The 24930-nt window shown below is 44.5% G+C and overlaps 1 protein-coding gene across 2 annotated transcripts; it reads left to right on the top strand.

Moving 5' to 3' along the window:
* Positions 1 to 3548: 3548 nt before the first annotated feature.
* ACBD7 (acyl-CoA binding domain containing 7) lies at positions 3549 to 10040 on the top strand. 2 transcript variants are annotated; one of them, XM_037060744.1, is made up of 4 exons: positions 3549 to 3653; positions 9400 to 9517; positions 9625 to 9687; positions 9773 to 10040. In XM_037060744.1, exons 1-4 carry the CDS (start codon positions 3642 to 3644, stop codon positions 9844 to 9846), a joined length of 267 nt encoding a protein of 88 aa, XP_036916639.1. In that variant the 5' UTR covers positions 3549 to 3641; the 3' UTR covers positions 9847 to 10040. The 2 variants fall into 2 exon arrangements, with proteins under 2 accessions (XP_036916639.1, XP_036916638.1); XM_037060743.1 differs by lacking the exon at positions 3549 to 3653 and adding an exon at positions 6329 to 6509.
* Positions 10041 to 24930: the final 14890 nt, after the last annotated feature.

The raw sequence follows: 24930 nt of genomic DNA, 5'->3' as shown, positions 1-24930 counted from the left end.
GTGCAATTCCAAGAAAAAAATCAAGAATTCGCTTTTAGTGTACATGCACAGACATAGACAACAGTGTGGTGGTGGCCAGAAAGAATGGGGTGGGGGCCAGGTGGAGTTAGGCAAAGTTGGGGGGAAATGGGGACATCTGTAATGGTGTCAATGATAAAAATAAAGTAAAAAAAATTTCTTCTGCGGAAGTTGACTCATGGATGTTAAAATTTACATGCAAGAGCCAAGTGCCCAAAACAACTCTTCTTGAAGAAGAACCAAATGGGGAGGGTTTAAAATTAAGACAGTAGATGGAGGGATAACAAATAGCCCCCCAACATTATTCTGTAATTGCTCCTCATGTTTTCTCTTAAACCCACTCCACTCAGGCTTTACACCCTGCCCCCTTCACCCCACCAGCACAGCATTGAAACTTGTGTTCAGGTCGTCAATGATCTTGACAATGGCCTAGATCCAATCATTCTCAGTCTTCATCTAACCTAATATACTTTCTCACTTGCTATTTTTTCTTGATTTGGTTTCTGAGACACCACATTCTCTTGGTTTTCCTGTTACCTCAATTGTCACTTCTCTGTCTTTGCTTATTCTCCCTCTTCTCCCTAAACTCTTTATTTGTTTGTTTGTTTGTTTGTTTTTGGTGTGCGTATGGTTTGTTCACCTAAACTCTTAATGTTAGAATTTTGCATGGCTCAATCTTCGTCCTCCTCCCTTTTCTCCTCTATCTACATCATTTTCTAGGGCCATCCATTCTCAAGGTTCTAAAAACCATCTTTATGCCCAAATTTATATACTCAGTCCAGACTAGACTTGAATACCCAACTACCTACTTGACATTTCCACTTGGATGTCTGATATCTCAAAAGAAGCAAGTCCAGAACTGAACATCTGATCTTTGCCACCAACTAAATTCTACCTATAGTCCTTCCAGTAACTCAGGTCAAAAATCTTGTAGTGGTCCTGACTCTCCTTCTTTCCCATCCCACGCAGACTCCACCAGCGACCCCTGTTGACTCTACCTTCAGAATACACCCAGAATCTAAACTACTTCTCACTGCCTCCACTGCTGCCACCCGAGTTGAGACAACCTTAAGTTCTCCCCTGGATTGTTATGGCAGTAAAGATCTTGCTTCCAACCTTGTTCCCCTGTAGTCTGTTTCAATATAACAGCAGCAAGACCAAGTCTCTTAAACAGTAAGTCAGATTATGTCAGTCCTTGCTCGAAACCCATCAGTGGTTTTGTTTTACTTACACTAAAACCAACCCCCTTTGTGCCCTGGCTGGGTTACATGGCCCTGATATGCCAAGGTTGCAGGTTCGATCCCAGTCAGGGCATGTGTGAGAATCAACCAATGAATGCCTGAACAGGTACAACAACAGCTTGATCTCTTTGACCTCTCTCTCTCATCATTAAATAAAAATTTAAAAATGAAAAATAAAACCAAATGCCTTTGTGCGAGAACACCTCATACTACCTGGTCTCCTCTTCCTGTTCTCTGTCCTCTTCTCTTACTACTCTGCTCTGGCCACACCAGCTCCATGCTGTCCTCTCACTGGATTGAGGAGCTCCTTCCTTTGGGCCTTTGTGCTGGATGCTGCCTTTGCAAGGGCAGCTCTTCCTCAGGGATCTCCCTGCAGAGCTCTCCACCTTCTAGTTTTTACTCAAATGTCATATTCTCAAGGAGACTCCTGATCACCCTACTTACAATTCCAAGTCACCTTCTCCATCTCATATACCCAAGACTTTCCATCCCTCCTACTTTGTTCTTTTAAAAAATAGCACTGATCACCAAACATCTTTTAATAAACTATATAATTTGCTTGTTACAGCATTTGTTATCTGTAACTTCCTACCAGAACATCACACAAGAATAGGGATTATTGCAATTTTGATGACTGTTTCTCAAGAACCTAGAACAGTGCCAGGCTTATATTAGGCACTATTATTTGAATGAAAGAATGGAATTAATGAATTGGCAAATTAATGAATGACTAGAAAGATAGGATGGAATGGAACCAGGAGAGTCACGAAGGTAAAAGTAATGTGCTATTTCTTAAACTGGGGGTTGCTTCATGAGTGTGCCCTTTAATTGTAACATTTTATCATACATATACGTACATTGGTTTATAATTAATTAACATTAAATAAAAATGGTAAAAAAAATCTTGATTTTTCTGTCCAAACTGACTCACTCCTAAGGGTTTCAGAAAGCTGAGTTTCCACTGAACCTAGTATACTATTATCACTGGACAGAGGATGTGATAATAGTAAGAGGAAGAAATAATATTTTTGTTCTTTCTTCTTTGTTCTTGCTCCTGGAGATAAGACACCCATAGCTCTGACCTTCAGTCTAGGAATGGCAACTCAAGAGAAGAACATGCTTTGAACTGAGTTCTTGAAAGGACATTCTAGACTTAAAGCATACAGCAGAGAAAAGTACTTTCCCTCTCTTCTCCTCCTGATTCCTTAAAATGACTATGAAGCCGAAATGCCTCTGTCGCAGATGGACATCGGCCCTCATGGCAGTCTCTCCCTGTTGTGTAGAGAGAGACAGGGCTCTCCCCAGCAGAGGAATCGCTCACTGTTGGGAAGCTGCTGTTTGCCTTTGAACCCAGCGTGCATGGTCTGCCGCCCAGGAATATAAAATATCAAAATATAAAAACGAAAAAATTGTGCCCAGTCCATTTTCCTAACATTTGCTTTTTTGTCCTTTTCTTGGAAATTCACTTATAGCACTATGAAAATATTTTCGAGGAGAAAATAAAAAACCAAGGGATTTATGTAAAAAAAGTAGCAAAAATTCTTAAATGTAGTTTTGTGGAAAAACAAGGTAAAATATTTGGGGGCCACTCTGTCCCTGGCATTGTGAAGCGTTGTTGAATCGTTAGACGTTTCAAATCAGTAACTTTCTTGGCACTGACTTTGTGGGCTTATCCAGTCACCTTGCTGCACAATGTTTCTATTTAAATGAAGAGCCAAGTGAACTCCTCATATGGCCGAGAAATGCAGTTCCAGTTCTTTGAAAATTTAATCAAATGTGACTCATCGCCCCGTTCTGTGCCTGCAGACTTGGAGTGACATTGGATAGGCGAGTCCTTCGCCTTTGAAAACTAATTGGGTTGCAGTGCGTGTTCAGAAGGTGTCTTCGCTTTGCAGAGAGGAGGAAGGACCCACACTACCAGCCTTTTTCATTACTGACGAAGTGTGTCTAGGGACGGTGGGGAGACGTGAGAGGTCTGAACAAACGCTGTCTGCCTTCCAGGTTTCTGGGAATTATGGAGAGGACAGGTGTGTATATATATATAAAATATGTATACATTTAATGTATTTTTTAAAAAAGAATTTCAAGTGAAGTCAGTGACCAGGGGCGACCTCTTTGGATTTCCCGCGAACAACGTTTTGAGAATGAATCGGGGAGCGAGCCCAGCGCAGAGAGAAACTCACTTAAACTTCTTTCCTCGGTCCCGTTGCAGCTGCCCTGGCTGCCCACAACCCCCCGCGGCGGGTGCCACTCCCCGCCCAGCCCGGGTCCGACAGCCAATGGGAGTCGGTGGGCGGGGAGCACCGCGCTTTAAAGAGCCGCGGGCCGCGGGACGTGCTGGGACCGGTGTTCGGAGTGCGGGTGTCGGAGGCTGGCGCTACCATGACCCTGCAGGTGAGCCGGAGGCGGGCGGCGCGGGAGATTTGCTCCCCGAAGGGTAGTGCTGGAGGGGGCGTGGGGCGTGGGGCGTGGGGCGGGCGTGTGGTCCCCGGGGCGGCGGCGCGTCTCCCACCGGCTTCGGCGGCTGCTGCCCGCCGTCCTCGCCACCCACGAGCGGTCAGCGCTGACCCCGAGGACGTTCCCAAGCCTTCGCCGGCGCCCGCGTGTTGGAGGGGAGACCGCACAGGTGCCATTTGTTGACGCAGAGCCGGGGCTCTCCGTGGCAACTCCTGTGAACCCGGGGGACTGGTTAACCGCGGGGCGGGGAGGCCCTAGGGAGGGTGGACGCGGGGGGACTCCGGGACAACGACGCGGCCCTGCGCCGCCGCTCTTTCCTTCTTGGAGACCCAGGCGAGGGCATCTCGGGTCCCACTCGCGCCTCTTTGGCCTTGCCACGTCTGGGGGCTCTCTTAGGCAAGGGTAGGTATCTGTAAAACTGATTTAAAAATACTGTTTTTCTGATATGTGAAAAATATGTATGTTGAGGGTGGAATTTTTTGCGAAGGCGAACAAACATAAAGTGAATGAAAACCATCAGGAATTCCTTCAACTAGGTGATAACCAGCACTGACATAATGGATTACTGTCTCCTCTGTGCCAGAAATGTGTACATGCGCATGTGTGTGCACACGCAGGCATGTTCTTGTGCAAATATGCGGGTGTATATAGGCACACCGATTAAGCTATTGTGTATGTACACTTGGGTTCCTTTATGTAACACTACTTTATCAGCACTTTCTCACCATTAAATATTACTCTAAAATATAATTTAAAAAATATCTGCATACAATTTCATGGAATGAGCATGTCTCACTTCATTGAGCATTCTTTAAGAAAAATGTTATGATGGGCGAACGCACACACTCCAGAGCCTGCAGGTTTCAAATCCAAACTCATCCCTTCTTAGCCTGTCACATACCTAACCCCTCTGTACCTCAGATTCCTGATCTAAAAATGGAAGTGGGGAACTAAGATTAAATGAGCTGCGTGTGTAGAGCATTTAAAACTGCCTGGCATGTGCTAACTGTGCATGTGCTAACTGTGCAGTAAGGATAAGCATGTCCTGGAACCTTTAGATATTTTTCTTTTAAAAAAATTCTTTTTTGTTCAGTTATAGTTGTCTGCATTTTCCTCTTATGTTTGACATAATTCATACTGAACTTTCCCCCCAAATAAATCTTTCCAGGTCAGAACATTCTTCCTTTTTAGCTTAGTATTTTGTTTCATTTTGTTTGACCAAACAAATGGGATTTCTAATTCAGCTATAATCTCCAAATTTTATTTTAAAATTATAATGTGTTTACACCCACAGCAGAGCTTTTAGGCCAGTTGACAGTCATGTAAACTGGACATATTTCTTTCTTAGATAATGAAAATAAAAGGCAGACTACTTCTTCAAGAAAACACATCTTTTTGAGGCCAGGGAATTGGTGATTTTACAGTTGGGACCTAGTGAACCCCTTACCCTCCACACACACCTCTTTTGGACCTGAGAACTGTGCAGTTCCCAAGCGTGAGAATTTATGATCTTCCTACACCAGTTTCTTGGAGGGAAAGGGTGGCTCCCAAAGGTGTCATCAGCTGCCCTTGTGGATGATCACGTTGTTTGGCTGCAGAGAGTTGAGGCAGAATAGGGGAGAGTCACTGTCAGGGGCTGCCTTCAGCTGTGGTGAAATTTGAAAGGAAAGCTACAGAGGCCAGGGTGGTCGGCACTCCTAGGGGGTAAGAGACAGCTCCCATCTCGAGGAAGGTAGGACACACCCGCTATGAGTGATAGTGGAGATGCTGAGGTCACTGCTACCCCGGCGGTGTAGTCAGGTGTCCTTGCAGCACACACACGGACCAGTAAGGGTCTGAGAGGGGGCCTGGAGGCAGTTTGTTTTGAGGAATCCACCACAGTTTCCAGGGAATGATTGCACATACCTTCAGCCAGGGTGTTGGGGACCCGGCTCCAGCACAGCCAGCTTCGAAGAAGCTCAAGAACATTACAAAACATTCCTTTTTGCCAAGAATGCATTGGGATTAAATGTAAACAGCTGTACATTTGAAGCTGCTCCTCACCTATGATAACTTCGTATCCATTCACATATTCCTTTATGCGACAAGGGGCTTACATAGGCTGTACCACCTGCCAGCACTCTGTAAAGCACGACTCCCGCTACCCAGATGTTTATGCCTGCCCTCTATTGTGGATATACGGGGAAACAACAAATACAGTCCCCCAGCATCTACGAGGAGCCCTAATGAATGCCATCCATGCTGCCAGGAACCCTTTCCTGCTCCTGCCCAGCCCAAAATTGCTAGCCTCCAGCTCAGCTAAGCTCTGTCTCCTCTGGGAATGTATCTTTGGCTGCTCCCTCCTCTTTGTTCCAAGAGCACCCAGATATCGCATGATCGTTGTCTGTCTGCTCATCTCCCAGGAAACCTTGAGCTCCTTGAGTGCTGGCTGCCCTCCTATTCATCCCTGGCTGCCCAGCCAATGTGTCTGTTAAACAGTATGATGCAAGTAATGAGCCCTGGGTGGGCAGAATCAACAGGATAAAATTTTAAAATTTACATTCTTAATTGTGTGTAATGCTAACACCTCCCCACAGGTTGATAGGATCTTTTTCAGCAGAACCCCAACCTCAGAGGAGCTAGGTGCTTGCCCAGAATCCCTTGGTAGTGGATCTCAGAGATGGAATTCAAATCCAGCATCCTGCCGCAGGGCCAGTGTTCTACCCCTGGAGCTCATCATGGTTGGACGCGTAAGTCCTCACAGAGGACGGCATGTGGGAACCACCCTGCAGAGCAGGAACACACCAAATCAAAGTGCCAGGGAAGGACAAGCTGGAGAGGGACTGGTCCTGGGCCCTGCCCTGGAATGGGCTGCTCTGGGGAGGGAGGAGAAACCGGGACCCCTGACACTGCCTGTGAAGCTGTGTGGGGCTGGACTCCTCCGTGCAGAGGGTCTGAGGACAACTTTCCCGAAACTCCTTCCTGGAGGGCCGTTACCTAATGTGGTTTTTTGAGAAGCCTTAGAATTCTAATTAAGGCTTAGCTTGCCAAGAGGAATTGAGTTGCTGTCGCTAGACAGTGGCATGAGGTTTTACAAGAAACAGGAACACCCAAGACTCCTGACAGACCGAAGGGGAAGACGCTGCCTCCTCTCCCAATAGCCCTGCCCTGCGTTGCCCTGCCCTGAGGAAGCCCCGCCACTAATGTATCATTTTCCTTGTTTTTTTGTCCTTTTTATAGACACAGTTCATGCACATTGTAGAAGATGTGGAGAGTATAGAAAGTATTAAAAAACCAGAAAACTTACCAATAATCAATGGTAATTTTTACATATTTTAGTATATTTCTTTCTAGTCTTCTTTTATTATTTGCAAAGCTGAGTATCTAAAAACAATTTTGTATTCTTTGTTAAATTATAGGAAAGTATTTTTCATGTCTTTCTTTATTGTGAATACTTTTTTCAGTTTTTTCTAGAACCATTTTTTCTCAAAGAGCCTTATAATAAAAATAATAGTAGTTAAACTCTATTGACCACTTACTGTGTGCCAAGCACTATTTTAAATATTTAACATGTGTTCATTTATTTAAATCCACCCAACAACCTGGTAGACAGGTGTTGTCATTGGTCCATATTCTGGATGAAGAAACAGAGAGGTTGAGTAAGTTGCCCCAGGTCACACAGCTCTGAAGTGGTGAAGCTGAGATTCGAACCAGGCCAGTCTAGCTCCAAAGCCTGTGTTCTTAACCATGACATTATGTACAAAGCAGCTGACTGTTTCCTAAAAAAACTCAGATGAGCTGAGGGTTTGTCCCTCATCACATGCACCCATGCTTCCCAGACTCCTGTAGGGAATAAATTAGGAAGTGGGGCCATTTTCAAGGTTATTTAGGTGGGAGTCTGGTCTCCCATTTGCAAGTGATTTTTGTTCGTTACAAAACAACGGTTCGGTTGTGTTACAGGAGTCTTTGGTACTGGGTGGAAATTTTATCCGGCAGCTCTGCTAAGATCACTGGGGTTCTGAAATTACAGTGGGGCTATCTGCTTTCTCTCCTAGGCATTTGGATCTTTGGGTCAAAAGGAGCTCTAGCTTTGGAGAAAGAAAATACGAGGTCAGGTGGGACACCTCACTGAGACTGTCTTGTTTGATGCCCTACAATTCCTTTTACCCGTGGTTTAAAACAAATAACATTAGGTAAAATACAGTCTACTAAAAAAGAATGGAAAAATTCTACTGAGGAAGAAAATCACCACGGCCTTTGTATGTACACTAAGAAGTTAAAAAGGGGACAGGAACCAAGTTTGGAGGAGCACTGTGTCTCTGAGAAGAATTTGCCAAGGCGCGGCTGCTGGCCAGCCCTGAGCCCAGGGGCCCAGGCCAGCCCGAGGGTCCAGGGGAGTGAGGCGGGTCAGAGTTTTCAGAGTTAAGTTGTGGGGGGAGGACAGTCTATCACTGAGAATCTCTGTGTGCAGACTTTCCAGGAAGCCTGTTTCTTTTCACTAATCAGCTCTTAATTGGCTGAATAACTCTTTTCTGTGAACCAACTGGAAAAAGTCTTAAAAGTTTTGTTTTCAGGAATCTACACAATGAAATCAGTGATACTGACCTCAGAAACTAGCTAGTCCACTAACCAGATCGAACTAATACTGATGCTGAGGAATGTGGGAGGCATATGCCCTGAGCAAGATATTTATTGGTAGCAAAGCTGTTATGTGTAGTAAAATGTAGGTTTGGGAAGAAGTGAAGAAAGTGTCTGTGAGAGTGATTGAGAAAGGTGCACTGAGTGCAATGTGATTAAACAACATGTAATAGAAGCTTATTTATGTGCTTTTCACTTACAGGGAAAACATGTGCTACAATTTTCCTTTAATCTTTTGACCACCTTCACTGATTTCTCTCTTCTCCAGCCTCCTGCTTCTCATAACCACCAGTCTGTTCTTGGTTTCTATGAGTTCTGTTTTTTATATTAGTGTGTAAGTTTGAGCTTATGGGGTTTGTCTTCGTCTGAGTTATTTCACATAGTACAAGGCCCTCACGTGCATCATATTTTCACAAATGGCAGGATTGTCTCTTTTTTATGGCTGGATAATACTTCCTGGTATTTATCTTCTTTACCCATTCATCTGCTGATAGACATTTGGCTGGTTCCACGTCCTGACTATTGTAAATAGTGCTGCAGTGAAAAGGAAGGTGCAGGTGTCTTTTCACAGTAGCAGTTTTGCTGCTTTTAGATAAATTCCCAAAATGAGATTGCTGGATCATATAGTCGTTCTATTTTTAATTTTTTAGGAGCCTCCATTCTGTTTTGCACAGTGGCTGTACCAGTTCACATTCCCACCAACATACTTTGAGGGTTCCCTTTTCTCCATGTCCTCACCCATACTGAGAATCCCAATCCAAGAACACAGGATATCTTTCCATTTTCTTGTGTCTTCTTCAATTTTTAAACACAGATAAATTGAACAATTTCAAGATTCAGAATTATATTTCCTTCTCCATGTCCTGTCTGTGTATCAGGGAAGCACCAGGAGCGGTGTCCGTAAGTTAACAATCATTCTGGTGGAGCCAGAGCAGCGGGAGCTTATTTCTCCTTGAAACCCCCTTGCTGCTCAGGGAGTTGGCCCTGCCTGGTGGTAATGCCCCAGACAGACAGGCCTTCATAAACTTGGTGATTACACCGTGTGCCTTTTCCCCCTTTGCTTTAGGCTGATTTTGATCAGGCAGCGGAAGATGTGAGGAAGCTGAAAGCAAGGCCGGATGATGAAGAACTGAAAGAACTCTACGGGCTCTACAAACAGTCTGTAATTGGAGACGTCAATATTGGTATTTACTGTCATCTTAAAAGTAGTGATAGACTTCGTTTGCGCAATGTGTGTAGAAGTGTAGAGTAAAAAGCAATCCTGAAGCTATGTCTACCCTTCTTTTGGCAGAGTGTCCAGGAATGTTAGATTTGAAAGGCAAGGCTAAATGGGAAGCATGGAACCTCCAAAAAGGTTGTGAATTCTTAAATAAGTTCAACACATTGTCTTAGCTTCCCAGTGTATCTATTAGTGAGATAATCTATTTGTATCTTTCCAGGATTATCGAAGGAAGATGCCATGAATGCCTATATTTCTAAAGCAAAAGAGCTCATAGAAAAATATGGAATTTAGAATCCAGCCTATGAAAAAACTTTCCTTCCAAAGCCTTCATAATGGTATCATGACCTAACATTAGTGGAGAAATGCACTGTTAATTCTATGTATCATGAACGTTTTTTGCTAGTAACATTAATTATAGTCCTTAATTAAGAAGTATGATGAAACTATGTTTAAGCAAATGTTACTTGCTAAAACAAGGTGAATTTTTTTCACATTTAAAAAATTATCTTCAGCCCTGGCTGGTGTGTCTCGGTTGACTGAGTGCTGGCCTGTGAACCAAAAAGCTGCTGGTTCAATTCCCAGTCAGGGCACATACCTGGCTTGCAGGCCAGGTCCCCAGCTGGGGGCAGGCGAGAGGCAGCAGATCGGAGTTTCTCTCACACATTAAAGTTTCTTTCCCTCTCTTTCTCTCTCCCTTCCCCTCTCTCTAAAAATAAGTAAATAAAATCTTTAAAAAATTATCTGTATTTAGTTTTTGGATTCATCACATGTATCAAAGACTAATCAACATAACAAGGTGGTTTTAAATATTCTTTTAAAAAGTTATTGATCTGGTAGTGTGTGCACACAGCATTAACAATTGTTTGTTCTTTTGGTCTTTTTCTGCCTGGGGTATTACTGGTATAATCAACAGTCTTCAAAGAACCAATAACTACTGTTCCTTTGTTGCACAGTGCGGCCGTGGGGTTCACACTAACACAAGGCCTGACTCCAGTCCTGGTTCCAGTCCTTCCTCACCCTGTGAGGTAGCTACTAGGTACCTAGGCAAGCACTTAACCTTGCTAAGCCTCTTCTGTAGAGATGGGAGGAAAATACCAGTCTCAAAGGGTGGTGAGAATTGAATGGGATAATTTTGATGATTCTGCTTGCACTTTAAAGCTTATGCTACATAAAACCTAACAATAAATAAGCTAATTTTCCAAAAATAAGCTTGTGAGTCTGTAAGCTTATAAACTTTTTCCTCTTCAAAGGAGAAAAAGCCATCATGGGACTAACAGCTATTTTTCTTTAAATTTTTATGTTTAAGACAAATCAGAAAATCAAATTGAAATGCAGCGTCTAATGGTGGTAAACAGTGTGACTCACTGTACTCTCCTGTTGAGTTTTCTCAGAGGGAGAGTGTAGAGCTGAAATATCTCATTGGCCCAGGACTCAGCCCTTCCTGCTGGTGTACAAGCTCTCTGAAGGAAGATAGTCCCATGTTAGTAGTTTGAAAATCTGTTTGAAGTTTCATAGGCTACCAGCCTCCCCAAAGCAGTGTACTTTTATTACCTGCATGGGGGTTCAGGTGTGGTATGACCAGAGGGATAGCTTGATTTCATGGGATTTAAAAAAACTAGATTCACTAGATGAATTTCAGTGAAAAAAGCCAATCCCAAGAGGTGACGCACTGGACAGCCCCATTTCTTTAACGTTCTTGATGACAGACCTAGAGGACAGAACAGGGGCCGTGGGTGGAGGGACAAGGGCGTGGCTCCACGAGGGCAGCGGGAGGGGTCCTCTGGTCTGGGAACGTTCTGCATCTTGATGGTGTGAATGGCCCTGCCCCGGTTGCATTGTGTGCACTGTTAGCATGAGGCAAAAAATGGGTATCTCTGTTATTTCTTGCAACCACATGTGCATCTACAATTATCTAAAAATAAAAAGTATAACAACAAATCAGCTTGAATTCTAACGTGGAAAATTGGGGTAAGTCACAGTGATTCTCATTTCTACTAAGTTTTGCCTAAAGACAGTCCGAAGGCTGCACGATGAAGCTGACATCCAAATCCAACAGTGAGAAGAACTGTCAGTCAGCAGTGAGAGGCCTGGTTCTTCCTTCCAGTCAAGGGCTTGGAAACTCAGAGCTGTTCCCATGTGGACCTTGCCTCCACCAGAGGGAGAGGCAGGTGAGAAGCCTACCTCAAAAGCTGGCATTGGCTTCACTGTGAGGTTTGCGTACTATATTAACTGAGAAGTATTTAAATTAATAACTGAGAATCTAAATTGCTTTAGTAGCCATCATTCTGTAAGGAAACCTGGATGTTGTGTACCGATGAGTAGAGCAGCACGTGTAATCACCTCCACTGGCTCCACCTCCACTGGCTGAGGAGTCAGACATGAGTGAGGTGATCAGACAGCTGGAGCTCAGTGGGACCCTTGACCAGTTGACAGAGCGGGTGGGGCAGTGTCAAGCAAAGTCTCCCTGGGGAAAAAGTTGGGTCTGAGATCTGAGTGAATAGGACAAAACTTGGCAGGGAGGGATGGGGGGGAGTCAGCAGAAGAGGAAAGAGAATGAGCACAAACCAGAGGCTTTCTGAGAGTGAAGCAGGAACTGGGACAAATTAAAGTAAAAGAGGTAGACGAGGGCCAAGTCTAGGCCTCATAAAGGCCATCCTTGGGATTTCGGTCATCCTTAAGGTGACAGGAAGAACTTCCACCAAGATGGAGGCATAGGTAGACACACTGTGCCTCCTCACATAACCAAAAGACAACAACAAATTTAAAAACAAAAACCAACAGAACTGCCAGAAAATCAAACTGTATGGAAGTCCAACAACCAAAGAGTTAAAAAAGAAACATTCATCCAGACCAGTAAGAGGGGCAGAGACTGGCACAGAGGATGCCCAGCAAGGCAGTGGCTAGAAGACTGGGAGGTCCCATATTTGTGTGCAGATAAACTGGGAGGAATAACTGGGGAGTGAGGCAGACTGCGCTACCCAGGGTTCCAGAGTGCGGAAAGAAAGCCTCAAAACCTCTGACTGCAAAAACCTGTGGGGGTCATGGCAGCAGGAGAAACTCCTAGCCTCACAGGAGAATTTGTTGGAGGGACCCACAGGGTCTAAGAACCTACACAAACCCATCCACCCAGGAATGAGCACCAGAACGGCCCAGTTTGCTTGTGTGTAGTCAGAGAAGTGACTGAAAGTGGGGTGAGAGCCAAGCAAGTCTGTACCAACATTTCTACTTCTGGGAAGGGCAGGGACTTCTGCATAAGACCAACCACAGGGAGACAGGGCAGGCATGTGGGGAGAGTCCCACCCACAAGGCTCGGGGTGTCTGAGAGCTCCCTGTCTGACCCCAGCAGCTGACCCCACACATGGGTAACAGCAGCAGCTGTCTGTCAGTGGCGAGAGACTGTNCTTGTGTGTAGTCAGAGAAGTGACTGAAAGTGGGGTGAGAGCCAAGCAAGTCTGTACCAACATTTCTACTTCTGGGAAGGGCAGGGACTTCTGCATAAGACCAACCACAGGGAGACAGGGCAGGCATGTGGGGAGAGTCCCACCCACAAGGCTCGGGGTGTCTGAGAGCTCCCCGTCTGACCCCAGCAGCTGACCCCACACGTGGGTAACAGCAGCAGCTGTCTGTCAGTGGCGAGAGACTGTTCTATAAGGCACAGGAAAGACTGAAACATTGAGGGCAGTTCTCCAGTGGCCCAGTCTTCTTGCTGAGCGCATAGTAGCACAGGGGACTTGGAAGCTGCCATTGCCCAGAAGTAACAACAGTAACAACAAAAGCCAGACACAGGTCATTTCCCGTCTAGATCAACTCAGCTCCCCATGCCGGTGGCCTGGCAGCAGGTGAGATGTGCTCAAATCCAGGTGTAAAAAATGCGTACTGCACTCTTTGCTTCATGCGTATCTGAATGGATATATATATATGAAATATATATATGAAATAACTCCATTGTTGAGAGGCAAAGCAACCAACAGACTCAGACTCAGATAGGACCCAGGTGTTGGAGCTGTTAGACAGGGACGTCGAATACCTATATTTGAGATGTCTAAAGGTTTTGTGGAAAAGGTGGACAATATGCATGTGCAAATGGGGAAGTTCATTAGAGAAGTGAAAATTACAAGAAAGAGTCAAATAGGAGTTGTATGAACAAACAGCAACCCAAATGAGGAATTCCTTTGACAGGCCCATCAGCAGACTGGATACAGCTGAGGAAAGAATCAGTGACCCTGAAGGTGGTCGGTAGGAATTACCCAAACTGAAACGCAAAGGAAGAAAAGTTTAAAAAGGCAGACCACCTTGGTGCCTCGGGACAGACTCCAACAGCCTACCATGTGTGTGACCGGGCACTGCGGGGAGAGTAGAGAACAGCACCAACGAGGGGGCAGGGAAGGAGGAGGGCAGCCTGAGTGGGTGGGAGCAGGCAAGCTTTCCTGCCTGTTCACGATTTCCATTTTGGCCACTGGGGACCCAGGACTTCGGTGGTGCTGAAGCAGAGAGGACTGAGAGACGCACTGCAGGCCTGGTTTGATTTAAATTGGAAACGACTGAGAGCCACAGAGACCAGAAGGGAGAACAGGCTGAGAGTGTGGAAGGAGCAGGAGTGAGGAGGGGAGAAGAATGTATAGAGCAGGGTTTGGGGAGACTCTTTGGAATCTGGAGAGAGGAAGCCCGTAGCTGTGGCTATTGCACTCCGGTTCACTGGGGGCAGGGAGGAGAGATGTTAAGAAGAACTTCTGTGTTGCAGGCAGGCAGCCTCCCTGTGAGGGATTTCTTTTTTAGTTTCATGTTGGGGAGCTTTCTTCTGAGAGCTGTTGAGAATGTAACTAAGCTCCTGTGGGCAACTGCTGCCTCGACATCCGCACCGTGTGGCCACGCAGCCTGCGGGGCTGCTTGAACTGACACTAGTGCGAGCGCATGTGCTAGATGACAGCCGCACAGTCACAAACACGGGTGACTCCCTGATACCACTCCCCCACACCTCCTGAGAAACAATCTCTCTGACTCCCGCAGCCTTCCCCTTGTCTGTCCCTAGGAGACGACCCCTATGAAGCTTACCCGAACTCACTGGTTTGGGTTTGAATTGACCTACCTGGCCTTAGCCCAAAGACCCCAAAGCCCTCCACTCACAGCCACTAGGTGCCCTGGGTCCCACTGCACTCCCACCCGCGCCCTGCCCTGCCCTTCTGGGGCCCTCTGGGTGTGCCATGGACCTCCTCTCTCCGAGTGTCTATGGTGGACTGTTGTTGAACTCCGTCCACCATTAACACCCTGAAGCTGTACTAACAAATGTTAGCAACGCCACAGCAACAGGCAGCCTTTGGTAGTGAAGTTCTGCTGTTTTGCTTTTAAAAATTGTGGTGGTTAGTTGCCGACCTGACCTCATTTAGTCCTCACCACAGCACCTGGTGGGGTTTTTCTCTCATCCCGTCTTCTGACGCACCTGTTCAAGGCACTTGCTCTGAATCTCCCAGTGAGCAGGTCCCAGGCAGAGGGTTTTGATCCTGGTAGGCAGAGTCCGCAGATGGCACCTCTAACCATTGTGTGAGGCTTTTGCCGACTCTATCATTTCACTGAATGTCCACGGGGACTCGAATTACTTTTCCATTTTTGGGGGGTGAGGTCAGACTGGTGTTCTCTGATCCTGACTCTGTGCTAAGCTGGCGATACAGACAACTTATCCCTGTGAGAATCACACTTGGGCACAGATGGTTGGGACAGAGACGGCAAAAGGCGAATGGACTCGGGCCCCCAGCTGGAGGACCTAGCGATAGACTGGAGATGGGCAGTGAGGAGGGACGTGCCGCAGGTGAGTGAGCAGGATGGTCTGTTTTCAAGGTGCTTCAAGTAGGTTCCACTTTTTGTAGCTATTTGTGTAAACTTCTTGTCACACACTGCCCATGGCGGCCCTACGCCTTGTCCCAGCCTTTGTGGAGGGACTAAAAGAGACATAGGGTCCAGCATCTGCCCTCTAGGAATGTATGTGGAGGAGACAAAGCTGAGGCAACATCAGACACATGCGTGACAGACTCTAATGGTGACTAAGGGTCCAAGGCTGGCCTCACAGTCACTGCTATGGGGACATTAGACTAAGAAGAGCCATGGCTAGGTATAGTTTATTGGGAAGCTTTACAGGATGTGAGGACGTTGGTTCTACTGGAAGAATCGGGCCTCAGCACACACATCTCAGGAGACAGAGCAGCAGTCACATGCTGTGGAGCCAGATGAGCCTGGAACACAATGCGCAGAAAAGCCAACCGCCCCTTCCGGGCCTGGCTCACTCCACGCAACTCAAATCGAGTGGACCCGCGCCTCTGAGCCCTCTAAGATGAGAATGCTTTGGCATCAACTTACTCAACAAATATTTGTTATGTGATGAAACATGTATGTTGAACCTCATATCACACATACATAACATATTTAAAACAAAAATATGCTCTTTTCATCTTGTAGAGATACAATTTTTGTGCCCAGGCTCCAGTCTAAGCCACTAAAAATGTCCCTGGTGGCCCCAAAGGAAATTAAATCAAACTCTTAGAATGTTGTCTTCCTGTATGAGCAGTCTCAGAGGATGCCAATCTACATATTTTTCCTTATTTCTAAAAAAATGACTTAGCAACTTACATGTAATTGGTAAGAATGTGTACATCTGCCTTTATAATGTGAATGTAGTGTTCAGAGAAATCCTTGCCATTAAGAATATCCATCTGTGTGCCTCTGAATTTCAAAAGGAATGAACGAAGTTGTTTGTCTGACAGTTCTTTCTCTTCTTGATGGTGAGCTGTGGCCTTAAAACATAAGTCCAATAGTTCAGTATAATGGACTTGACCATAAACTGAAAGCTCTCCATCTAAAGGAAATTCATTAAGTCAAGGTCTGGAAGTGGACTTCCTTATCCACAGGTGTCAGGCAGAGACCTATGTCTTTTTAAAAGCAGAAAGGACCTCTGCAAAAAGGTCCTTTAAAAAGAAGAGAATCTTTACTTCTACAGAAGGGTCCTCTACACTAGTAATTCCAGTGTCATAATGCCACCAGAATGGCACTCAGGGTCTTTCTTTGGCTGGGAAGGGAGAGCAAAGGGCAGGAGCCTGCTCGGCGGGGACAGCGGCACCGACATTGAAAGGGAGCGTGTTTCAGAAAGGTCTGTGTCACTTTCGCCTTTGGAGAGTTCGCATGTTCTCTACTGGCTCTGATCCAGTCACTTAGCCGAAAGTTGATTAAGTTCCCAGCTGGCCCAGAATGGAAGAATAAATACTTTGGGTCAATATTAGCTTAGAGATGCCAGGGACATTGCAGACACTGACCAAGAAACAGATAAGGTGCACTTCAGAGAAGAGGGGAGATGATATTGGAAGAGACTGGAGAGTCTCCTCATTAGCCAATAGGACCCCCACCATTGTCCCCATGCTGGGCCATAATTCACCAGACAGGAAAATAACAACGTGATCCCTCCCCCATTCCCTCCTCTTCACCTCCCACCCTAGAAAAAGGTGAAATTACTTACATGAGAAGTGTCTATACTGGACACAAATAAATGCATTGTTTCCAGCTTATATTTTTCTTATAGGTGCAGTGCAGTCATAAAAGCGATATAGGACCCCATACTAAATTCGGGAAAGAAGACATGGTAACTGTTCAACAAAGTCATGATAATCCATTGAAAGTTAATAAGAACAAGGACCATAAACATGGCAATGATCATGACATAGGCAAAGGAAAGCAGGAGTTAGTTGAATGAGAAATGTATTTACAAAGGGTTTACTGTTAATGACTTATAACAGCATAAAAAGTGTATTAAGCCCTGGCTGGTGGGGCTTGGTTGGTTGGAGCATTGTCCCACACACCAAAGGGTCGCAGGTTTGATTCCTGTTCAGGGTGCGTCCTGGGTTGCAGGGCTGGGTCCCTGGTCCAGGTGCCCAATAGATGCAATGCTTCTCTCTCACATCCATGTTTCTCTACTTCTCTCTCTCCCTCTCTTCCTCTCTTTCTAAAATCAATAAGTATGTGCTCAGGAGAGCATTTTTTTAAAAGTGTTTTAAGACACTTTTTCACTCCAAGATTTAGTACTTCTTTCCACAATGTCTTGAAATTTACTTAGATTTCATTTTCTCTCTTCAGATCTCTATCACTTTGTCTTTGATAATATTTAATAGCAGTCCTCAGAATACGGTCTGGGGTCCCCTGGGAACTCCTGAGACTTTTTTGGGTGGTCTATGAGGTTAAAGCTATTTCCATGATAACGTCAAAGTGTTATATGCCTTTTTTACCTTCACTGTCTCCTGAGTGCATGGGTGAGTCTTCCAGAGGCCATGTGACATGGGGTATTGCGACAGTTTGAATGCAGAAGCAGGACTGAGAATCCATCTGCCTTCTATTCAGCCAGTCATTAAAAAGACTTGCAAAAGTGTAAAACAATGCGACTTTTGGGGGGAAAATGTAGTCTTTTACTTAAAAACATATTATTTATATCAATACAAAATGGGTTTATTAATATCACCTTAAGGTAATTTAAATATATTTTAAAAATCTTAGTTTTCATTTCTAATATAGTAATTATTGACATTATATCACACATAAACAAAGTTCTATAAGGTCCTCAATGCTTTTCTTGGCATTTCATTTAATTTTATTATTCATATTATATTTTATCAATTATGCTATCACAATTGTTCCAATGTTTCCACTTTTGCCCCCCTCCACCCAGCACCCTGCACTCCCCCAGGCAGTCATTGTTCGTGACCGCGGGTCATGTGCATAAGTTCTAAGGCTACTCCATTTCCTATACTGTGCTTTACATTCCCATGGCTATTCCGTAACTACTTATTTGTACTTCTTAATCCCCTCACCTCTGCACCCAGTTCCCCCCACACCTCCCTCCCATTAGGCGAACATCAAAATGCTCTTCATATCCATGATTCTGTCTCTGTTCTTGTTTGCTTTGTTTGTTTTTTAGAGTCAACTGTTGATAAACGTGTGTCTATTGCCATTTTATTGTTCCTAGTTTTGATCTTATTTTTAGATAAGTCCCTTTAACATTTCATATAATAAATGGTTTGGTGATGATGAACCCCTTTAGTTTTTTCTCATCTGGGAAACTTTTTATCTGCCCTTTAATTCTAAATGACAGTTTTGCTGGGTAGAGCAATCTTGGCTGTAGGTCCCTGCTTTTCATGATTGAATATTTCTTTCCTATCCCTTGTAGCCTGCAAAGTTTCTTTTGAGAAATCAGCTGACATAATGGGAACTCCCCTCTAGGGGAGTAAGTTTTTTTTCTCTTACTGCTTTTAAGATTCTCTGTTTATCTTTAACCTTTGGCATTTTAATTATGATGTGTCTTGGAGTACACCTCTTTGGATCCAACCTGTTTGGGATTCTCTGAGCTTCCTGGACTTGTATATCTATTTTCTTCTCCAAATTGGGGACGTTTTGTTTCATTATTTTTCAAATAAGTTTTCAATTTCTTGCTCTTCCTATTATCCTTCTGGCACCCCTATGATTCAAATGTTGGAATATTTAAAGTTGTCCTGGATGTTCCTAAGTCTCTCCTCATTTTTTAAAAATACTTGCTTCTTCTTTCTGTTCCAGTTGAATGTCTATTTCTTCCTTTTGCTCCAAATCATTTATTTGAGTCCTGGCTTCCTTCTGTTCACTGTTGGTTCCCTGTATATTTTTCTTTATTTCACTTTTTATAGCCTTCACTTCTTCCTTTATTTTGAGGCCATACTCAGTCATTCCTCTGAGCATCCTGTTACCAGTGTTTTGAACTCCACATCTGATAAGTTGGCTATCTCCTCGTTGCTTAGTTCTTACTCTGGAATTTTTAATTTGTTCTTTCATTTGGGGCTTATTTCTTTGTCTCAGCACACCTGTTATGTTGTAAGGGGAGGAGCCTTAGGTAGCTGCCAGGGCGAGGCAACTCACTTTGCCACACTGTGGCGCTGTAGGTGGGAGAGTGATCAAAGAGGGAACAATGCTGCCTGCTCGGCACTTGGCCAATTTCAGTTACTTCCTCCTCTTCCCACAAGCCAATGGCGCCCTTCCAGGTGCTGCCTAGTGTAACTCCTGGGGTGAGTGGGCTTGTGTACAGTCTAGGACTCTGTGGTCCTCTCAAAAGGACTCTCCTGAGAGACTGGAAGTTTCTTGTGCCACTGCAACCCCCAGAAAGTTTTTACAGCTAGAGGTTCTGAGCCATTATTTCCCAGTGCTAGAACTCTGGGTTGTGCAGTCTGTCCTGGGCTGGGATTGCCCGCTCCCCTATTGTTCCTCCCGGTTTATCTGCACAAGAATATGGGACTGCCCAGTCCACTGCCTGCCACCTCACTGCATGTCCTCTCTGCCCTAACTGCCCATCTCTGCCCCTCCTAAGAGTCTGGATGAATGTTTTTTGTTGAACTCCTTGGTTGTTGGACTTCTATATAGCTCAGTTTTCTGGAAGTTCTGGTTGTTTTTTGTTTTTATATTGGTTATGGAAAGAGGTGAAGTGTTTCTATCTACACCTCCATCTTGGACAGAAGCCTCACAACTCATCCCCCCCCCCCCGCCCCAGTTTTTGCAGCCAGAATTTTTGGGGACTTATCTTCCTGGCACTGGAACCCTGGGCTGTGGAGCCTGGTGTGGGGTTGGAACTCCTCACTCCTGAGATATGCCTTGAATTTTTATCCACTACATGTGAATGTGAGACCAGCCCATTCCACATCTTTGCCCTTGCTACCAGTCTGGATGGATATGGGTTTTTAAATTCTGTAGTTGTCAGACTTTCGTTCAACTCAATTTCTATTGGTGTCCACTGGCAATTAAGCAATGCTGCAGGCAAGAAAATTGCACTAGGAGGGGGAATTTTGTTTTTAAAATATGAATGTTTTGGTTTCCTAAATATTTACATATATATTTTAATCTCAAGGAGGAGCTAACAAGCTCAAGAAAGACTTCACTACTATGCCAGATTTCTAATTTTGTGAGCTGCAAATATTCAGAAAAGAGAAGAAAATATCCAGGGAGTTCTGCTATTTGTAAAGGCTTTTAGCTCTTTATGCCCTAGGAGCTCCTTGAATCCCAAGAAGTGATCGTGTCTCAGTGCTTAGCTGTGAATCTCACAACTGTGCCTAAGAGCCCGGTCAGATCCCTCAACCTACCACAGTCCTTAGGGCACAGTGCAGGACACTGGGAGTGACAGAAAGACACACTTGCTTAATTAGAGGGAGAAGGCTCAGAGAAGGCGGAAAATCTATCTGGCAGAAACTTTTAGTGATAAGGGCCTAAAATCACCCGGGTAACTCATCAGGCTTTCGCTGACTTTGGATGTACGTCCTTCTTAGGGAATAATACCAGAGAAAGGTGTCTACCTCTAGCAAGGAAAGTAGGCAGTCAGCAGCGATTCACTGTCAGTGTTTTCAATGCAGGCCTCTTATTGAGCCACAAAGCTTCAATAAAATTAGGCTACCTCCCATTCTTTCCAACTGAAATAGGTAAAACCCATAAGAACTCTCTGATATCAGTTTATGTTTGCCTGGTACATTTTGTTATTAATAATACCTAGGAAGATTAAAATGCTATCCAGTGTTTCAATTTATTTAACAGTCATTTCCCGAGGGCCTGTGATCCTCGGTCATTTCTCAATATTGGAAGTATCTTCATGCAAAAATAATATTGACTCTCCCTTCAAGAGAAAACTGCTGGAGGCATTTATTTGATTGGAGTCCCAGAGGAGAGAAGGGAGGGATTCAAGGAGAGGCAGTCTTCAAGAGGAAATGGCTTAGATTTTTTCCAGAACTGCAGCATGATATCAGTCCAGAAATAGAAGATGCCCATTGAATTCCAAGAATAGCTTTTCAAAAAAGTAATCTACATATAGATGCATCATAATAAAACTGCAAAACAGAGAAAGAAGTAAAGACAAAAAATATTCCAAGCAGCCAGGCGGTGAGGAAGTGGGGATGGACTATTATCTCGAGAGAATAGCAGTTAGACAGACAGAAATGTAAAAAGCTAGAGAGTGTATAATACATCTTCAAGTGTTAAAAGGAAAATTGCTAAATTAGAATTCCCAACTTTTTTTATCCTTACCCAAGGATTTTTTAAAAATTGATTTTAGCGCAAGAGAGGAATATCAATGTGATAGGGAAACATCAATTGGTTGCCTCCCCTATGCCCCTGACTGGGGATTGAACCTGCAACCTCATGGTGTACAGGACAATGCTCCAACCAACTGACCCACCCAGCCAGGCTTCACAACAACTTCTAAGCTACAGGGCAAACTAAAGACATTTTCAGACAAGTAAAAATGAAGTTTATCACCAGAAGATATTGTTTAAATGCAATTTTAAAGAAAATACTTTGGGCAGAAAATAAATGATCCCAGATGGAAGATTTGAGATGTCAGAAGGAAGTAAAAATGAAGACAGTGGTAAGTATTTGAACAAGTGTAAATCAACATTGACTGCATGAAATAGTAATGTCTAACAGGCTTTTAAATGTATATAGAATTCAAATACCAGAGAAAAATAATGAATGCTAGAGCAAGTAAAGAAAGATCCTTATTTTATTATTAGAGGTTTTATTAAAGGTAAGCTTTAATAAATATTCATGCTTTTTTTTCAGGATTTTTTAATTTACTTTTTAGAGAGAGGGGAAGGGAGGGAGAAAAAGAGGGAGAGAAGTATCAATGAGTGGTTGCCTCTTCCACAACCCCTACTGGGGGCCTGGCCCGAAACCCAGGCATGTGCCCTGACTGGGAATTGAGCCGGTGACCCTTTGGTTTACAGCCCCGCATTCAATCCGCTGAGCCACACCAACTGGGGCAACCCCAGCTTTTTAACAATCAGTGCTTCACTTTGGAAAACTGACCCAGCAGTCTGAGACACCCTGGGATTTCAGTCAAGGCCACAGTGGTGCCCAGTGTAGGCTCCCAAGGTGATTGCTCACTGGTTCATTGTGGAGCACAGCAGCAGGACGAGGGCGGTGGCCGCAGGCTACTTCCGCCTCTGCACTCTCTGAGATGGGCTAGTCTTCCCCTGCCATCCTTAGACCCCAGTGTAGCCCTGCGCTTCCCCCCCACACTGCCTTTCCTTTTGCAGTTCCTTGGTGTCCTTTCTTGCCCATCAGAAAAATTCTAATGTTGAACTTCAGAAAATATGAAGCCTGCCCTTTCCTCCTGGGAGGCTCCTTGGATCATATACAGGTTTCAGCACTTCTTTCTCTGCTACTAGTTACACATACTGAGGGCTAGTTGGGAAAGGCAGCCTTGCTGGAATTGTAAAAGGTCTATATTCCCCTCAGGGCCATGGGTGTCTCTCTGCCTCCACCTGACTTAAGAGGTTGGGGGCATTCAGGTTCTCATCAAACAGCCAACTGGCTTCTACCTCAACTTTGGGAACTTTAGGAACTTCTGAAGTTCCACCTTGCTGTTCTCTGTGTGTTTCCCCCACTCTGTGTCTCCCCCTCCCTTTCTCCTTTCCGGTATCTCCTACTTCTCTTCCTTTTCCTTCCCTTTTTTCCTCACTCCCTACCCCTTTGTTACTATATATATGCTAATAATGATAAAGACACAAAGGAATCAGTCATGCTTATATGTTGAAATTCGAAGTCATAAAGGGATTTGACCTTTACCGATCTTTGACCAAGATTATTTAATGCATAATCTTGATTAAATTGGCCCAGAAATTCAAATTTCTAAACCTTAAAAATGAGCCCTGGCTGGTGTAGCTCAGTGGATTGAGCACGGGCCCGTGAAGCAAAGGGTCACAGTTCGATTCCCAGTCAGGGCACATGCCTGGGTTGCAGGCCAGTTCCCAGTGGGGGGACACATGAGTGGCAACCGCACATTGATATTTCTCTCCCTCTCTCCTTCCCTTCCCCTCTCTCTGAAAATAAAATATTTTTTAAAAAATGAGAAAACCACTGATTCCTAGCAATATTCCTGCTACGTATATAATATCACAGGATGTAACACTGCTGAGTTCAATACTTACTTTCCTTGACGGAGGTAGGAAGGAAGGAAGCTGTTTTTCCCAAGGTAGAAATGAAGGGCAAGATGTAGTTGCCACCTGTCTGAACTTAAGAACATGTTGATTTTCATGCCCTCTGAGGACCACTTTGGAAATCACTTCCTGTGCCAGAAATGGCCATTTGGAGAAACCTCGTGCATCTAGCACTTCGATCAGCAAGTCACAAAATTCTCTGTGGGGTGGATTTCACTTGTGTGTTTTATTTGTGCCTGGTCAAGAAGTCTCATACCAGGACACTCCCCAGCTGCCTATTACCTGCAGGACAATAGGCCATAGAACAAAGGTGCTGGGCAGCTGTCAGCAACGGGTCTGTCTCCGCATGGCTCTGTTGGAGGGTTTTCATTAATTATGTACAATAATAAGAGGAAATTTGGTAAACTGCTAAAAATCATTCTGCAAAAGACACAACAAAGTTAATTAAGCATTATTAAAACAAATTTCCTCCACACAAAATGTCTAGTTGGCTATAGTTGAGAATAAACAGAAAGGGCGTAGAGAGGGCTTTGAACCCAAGACATCTGGGCCATAACCTGGCTCTAATGTGAAGCTGCTTCTGTGACCTGGAGCGGGGTGCAGACCCCCTAGTGGGTTCTGTGAGAATTGGTGAGCCTCAAACTTTAGCCATAGTCACTCTGATCAGAAAGATGTGTACCAAAATTGTGGTACACAATTACATTTTGGGTTTAGGCGTAAAACTGTAGGCGATTTAAAATTTTTCTACTCAGTGTAGTTTCCTAAATGTTCTTTAAAAAGTAGGCATCATTTTCAAATAAAACAAGACATTTATCCAATGTTTCCCTTTTGGAATCTACTTGGATTCCATTTTCCAATGTACCAAATTTTTCCCAGTAATAAATTATCCCTACTTTTATAACATAGGGCCCTATCAAAGTTTTTATAATAGAATCACATTTTGTTAGTCATTAGTGACATCATTGTTTTTTAGCATTCCTGTTATTCGTTTGTCTATCCACCCATCCACGCTAGAACTTCAGTGCCAAGAGATGCGGACAGATGGACACTGCAGATTTCTGCCTCCGCGAACTCATAGACTTGTGATGGGTGGGGGCAGGGAACATAAGAAAACAGATTTTTACACCAGAGTGTGATAAGTGCTGAAATTAAAGTGCTCTGACAATGTGTCAGGGGAAGGACTTGGAGAAAATGAGGAAAGGCTTTTTCTGGAGTAACTCCAGGTGGAGTAGAGAAGAGTGGGACCCAGCCAGGAAAAGAACAGAGTTTGTGGAGAGAGTGGCAGCCGGCCAACGAGAAAGGTGGTTGGTGAGAGAAAGCCAGATGGTATAAGGATCTGAAATCCTTGTGGCATCTGGGGTAAGAGGCTCTCAGGAAAGAGACCTAAGGGAAAAAACAGTGACAA

Source organism: Sturnira hondurensis, unplaced genomic scaffold (assembly GCF_014824575.4).
Source record: "Sturnira hondurensis isolate 20B ecotype Veracruz unplaced genomic scaffold, ASM1482457v3 Scaffold0012488, whole genome shotgun sequence".
NCBI classification, from domain to species: domain Eukaryota; kingdom Metazoa; phylum Chordata; class Mammalia; order Chiroptera; family Phyllostomidae; genus Sturnira; species Sturnira hondurensis.
The sequence above is the reverse complement of the archived record's forward strand: the minus strand, read 5'-3'. Positions and strand labels throughout refer to the sequence as shown.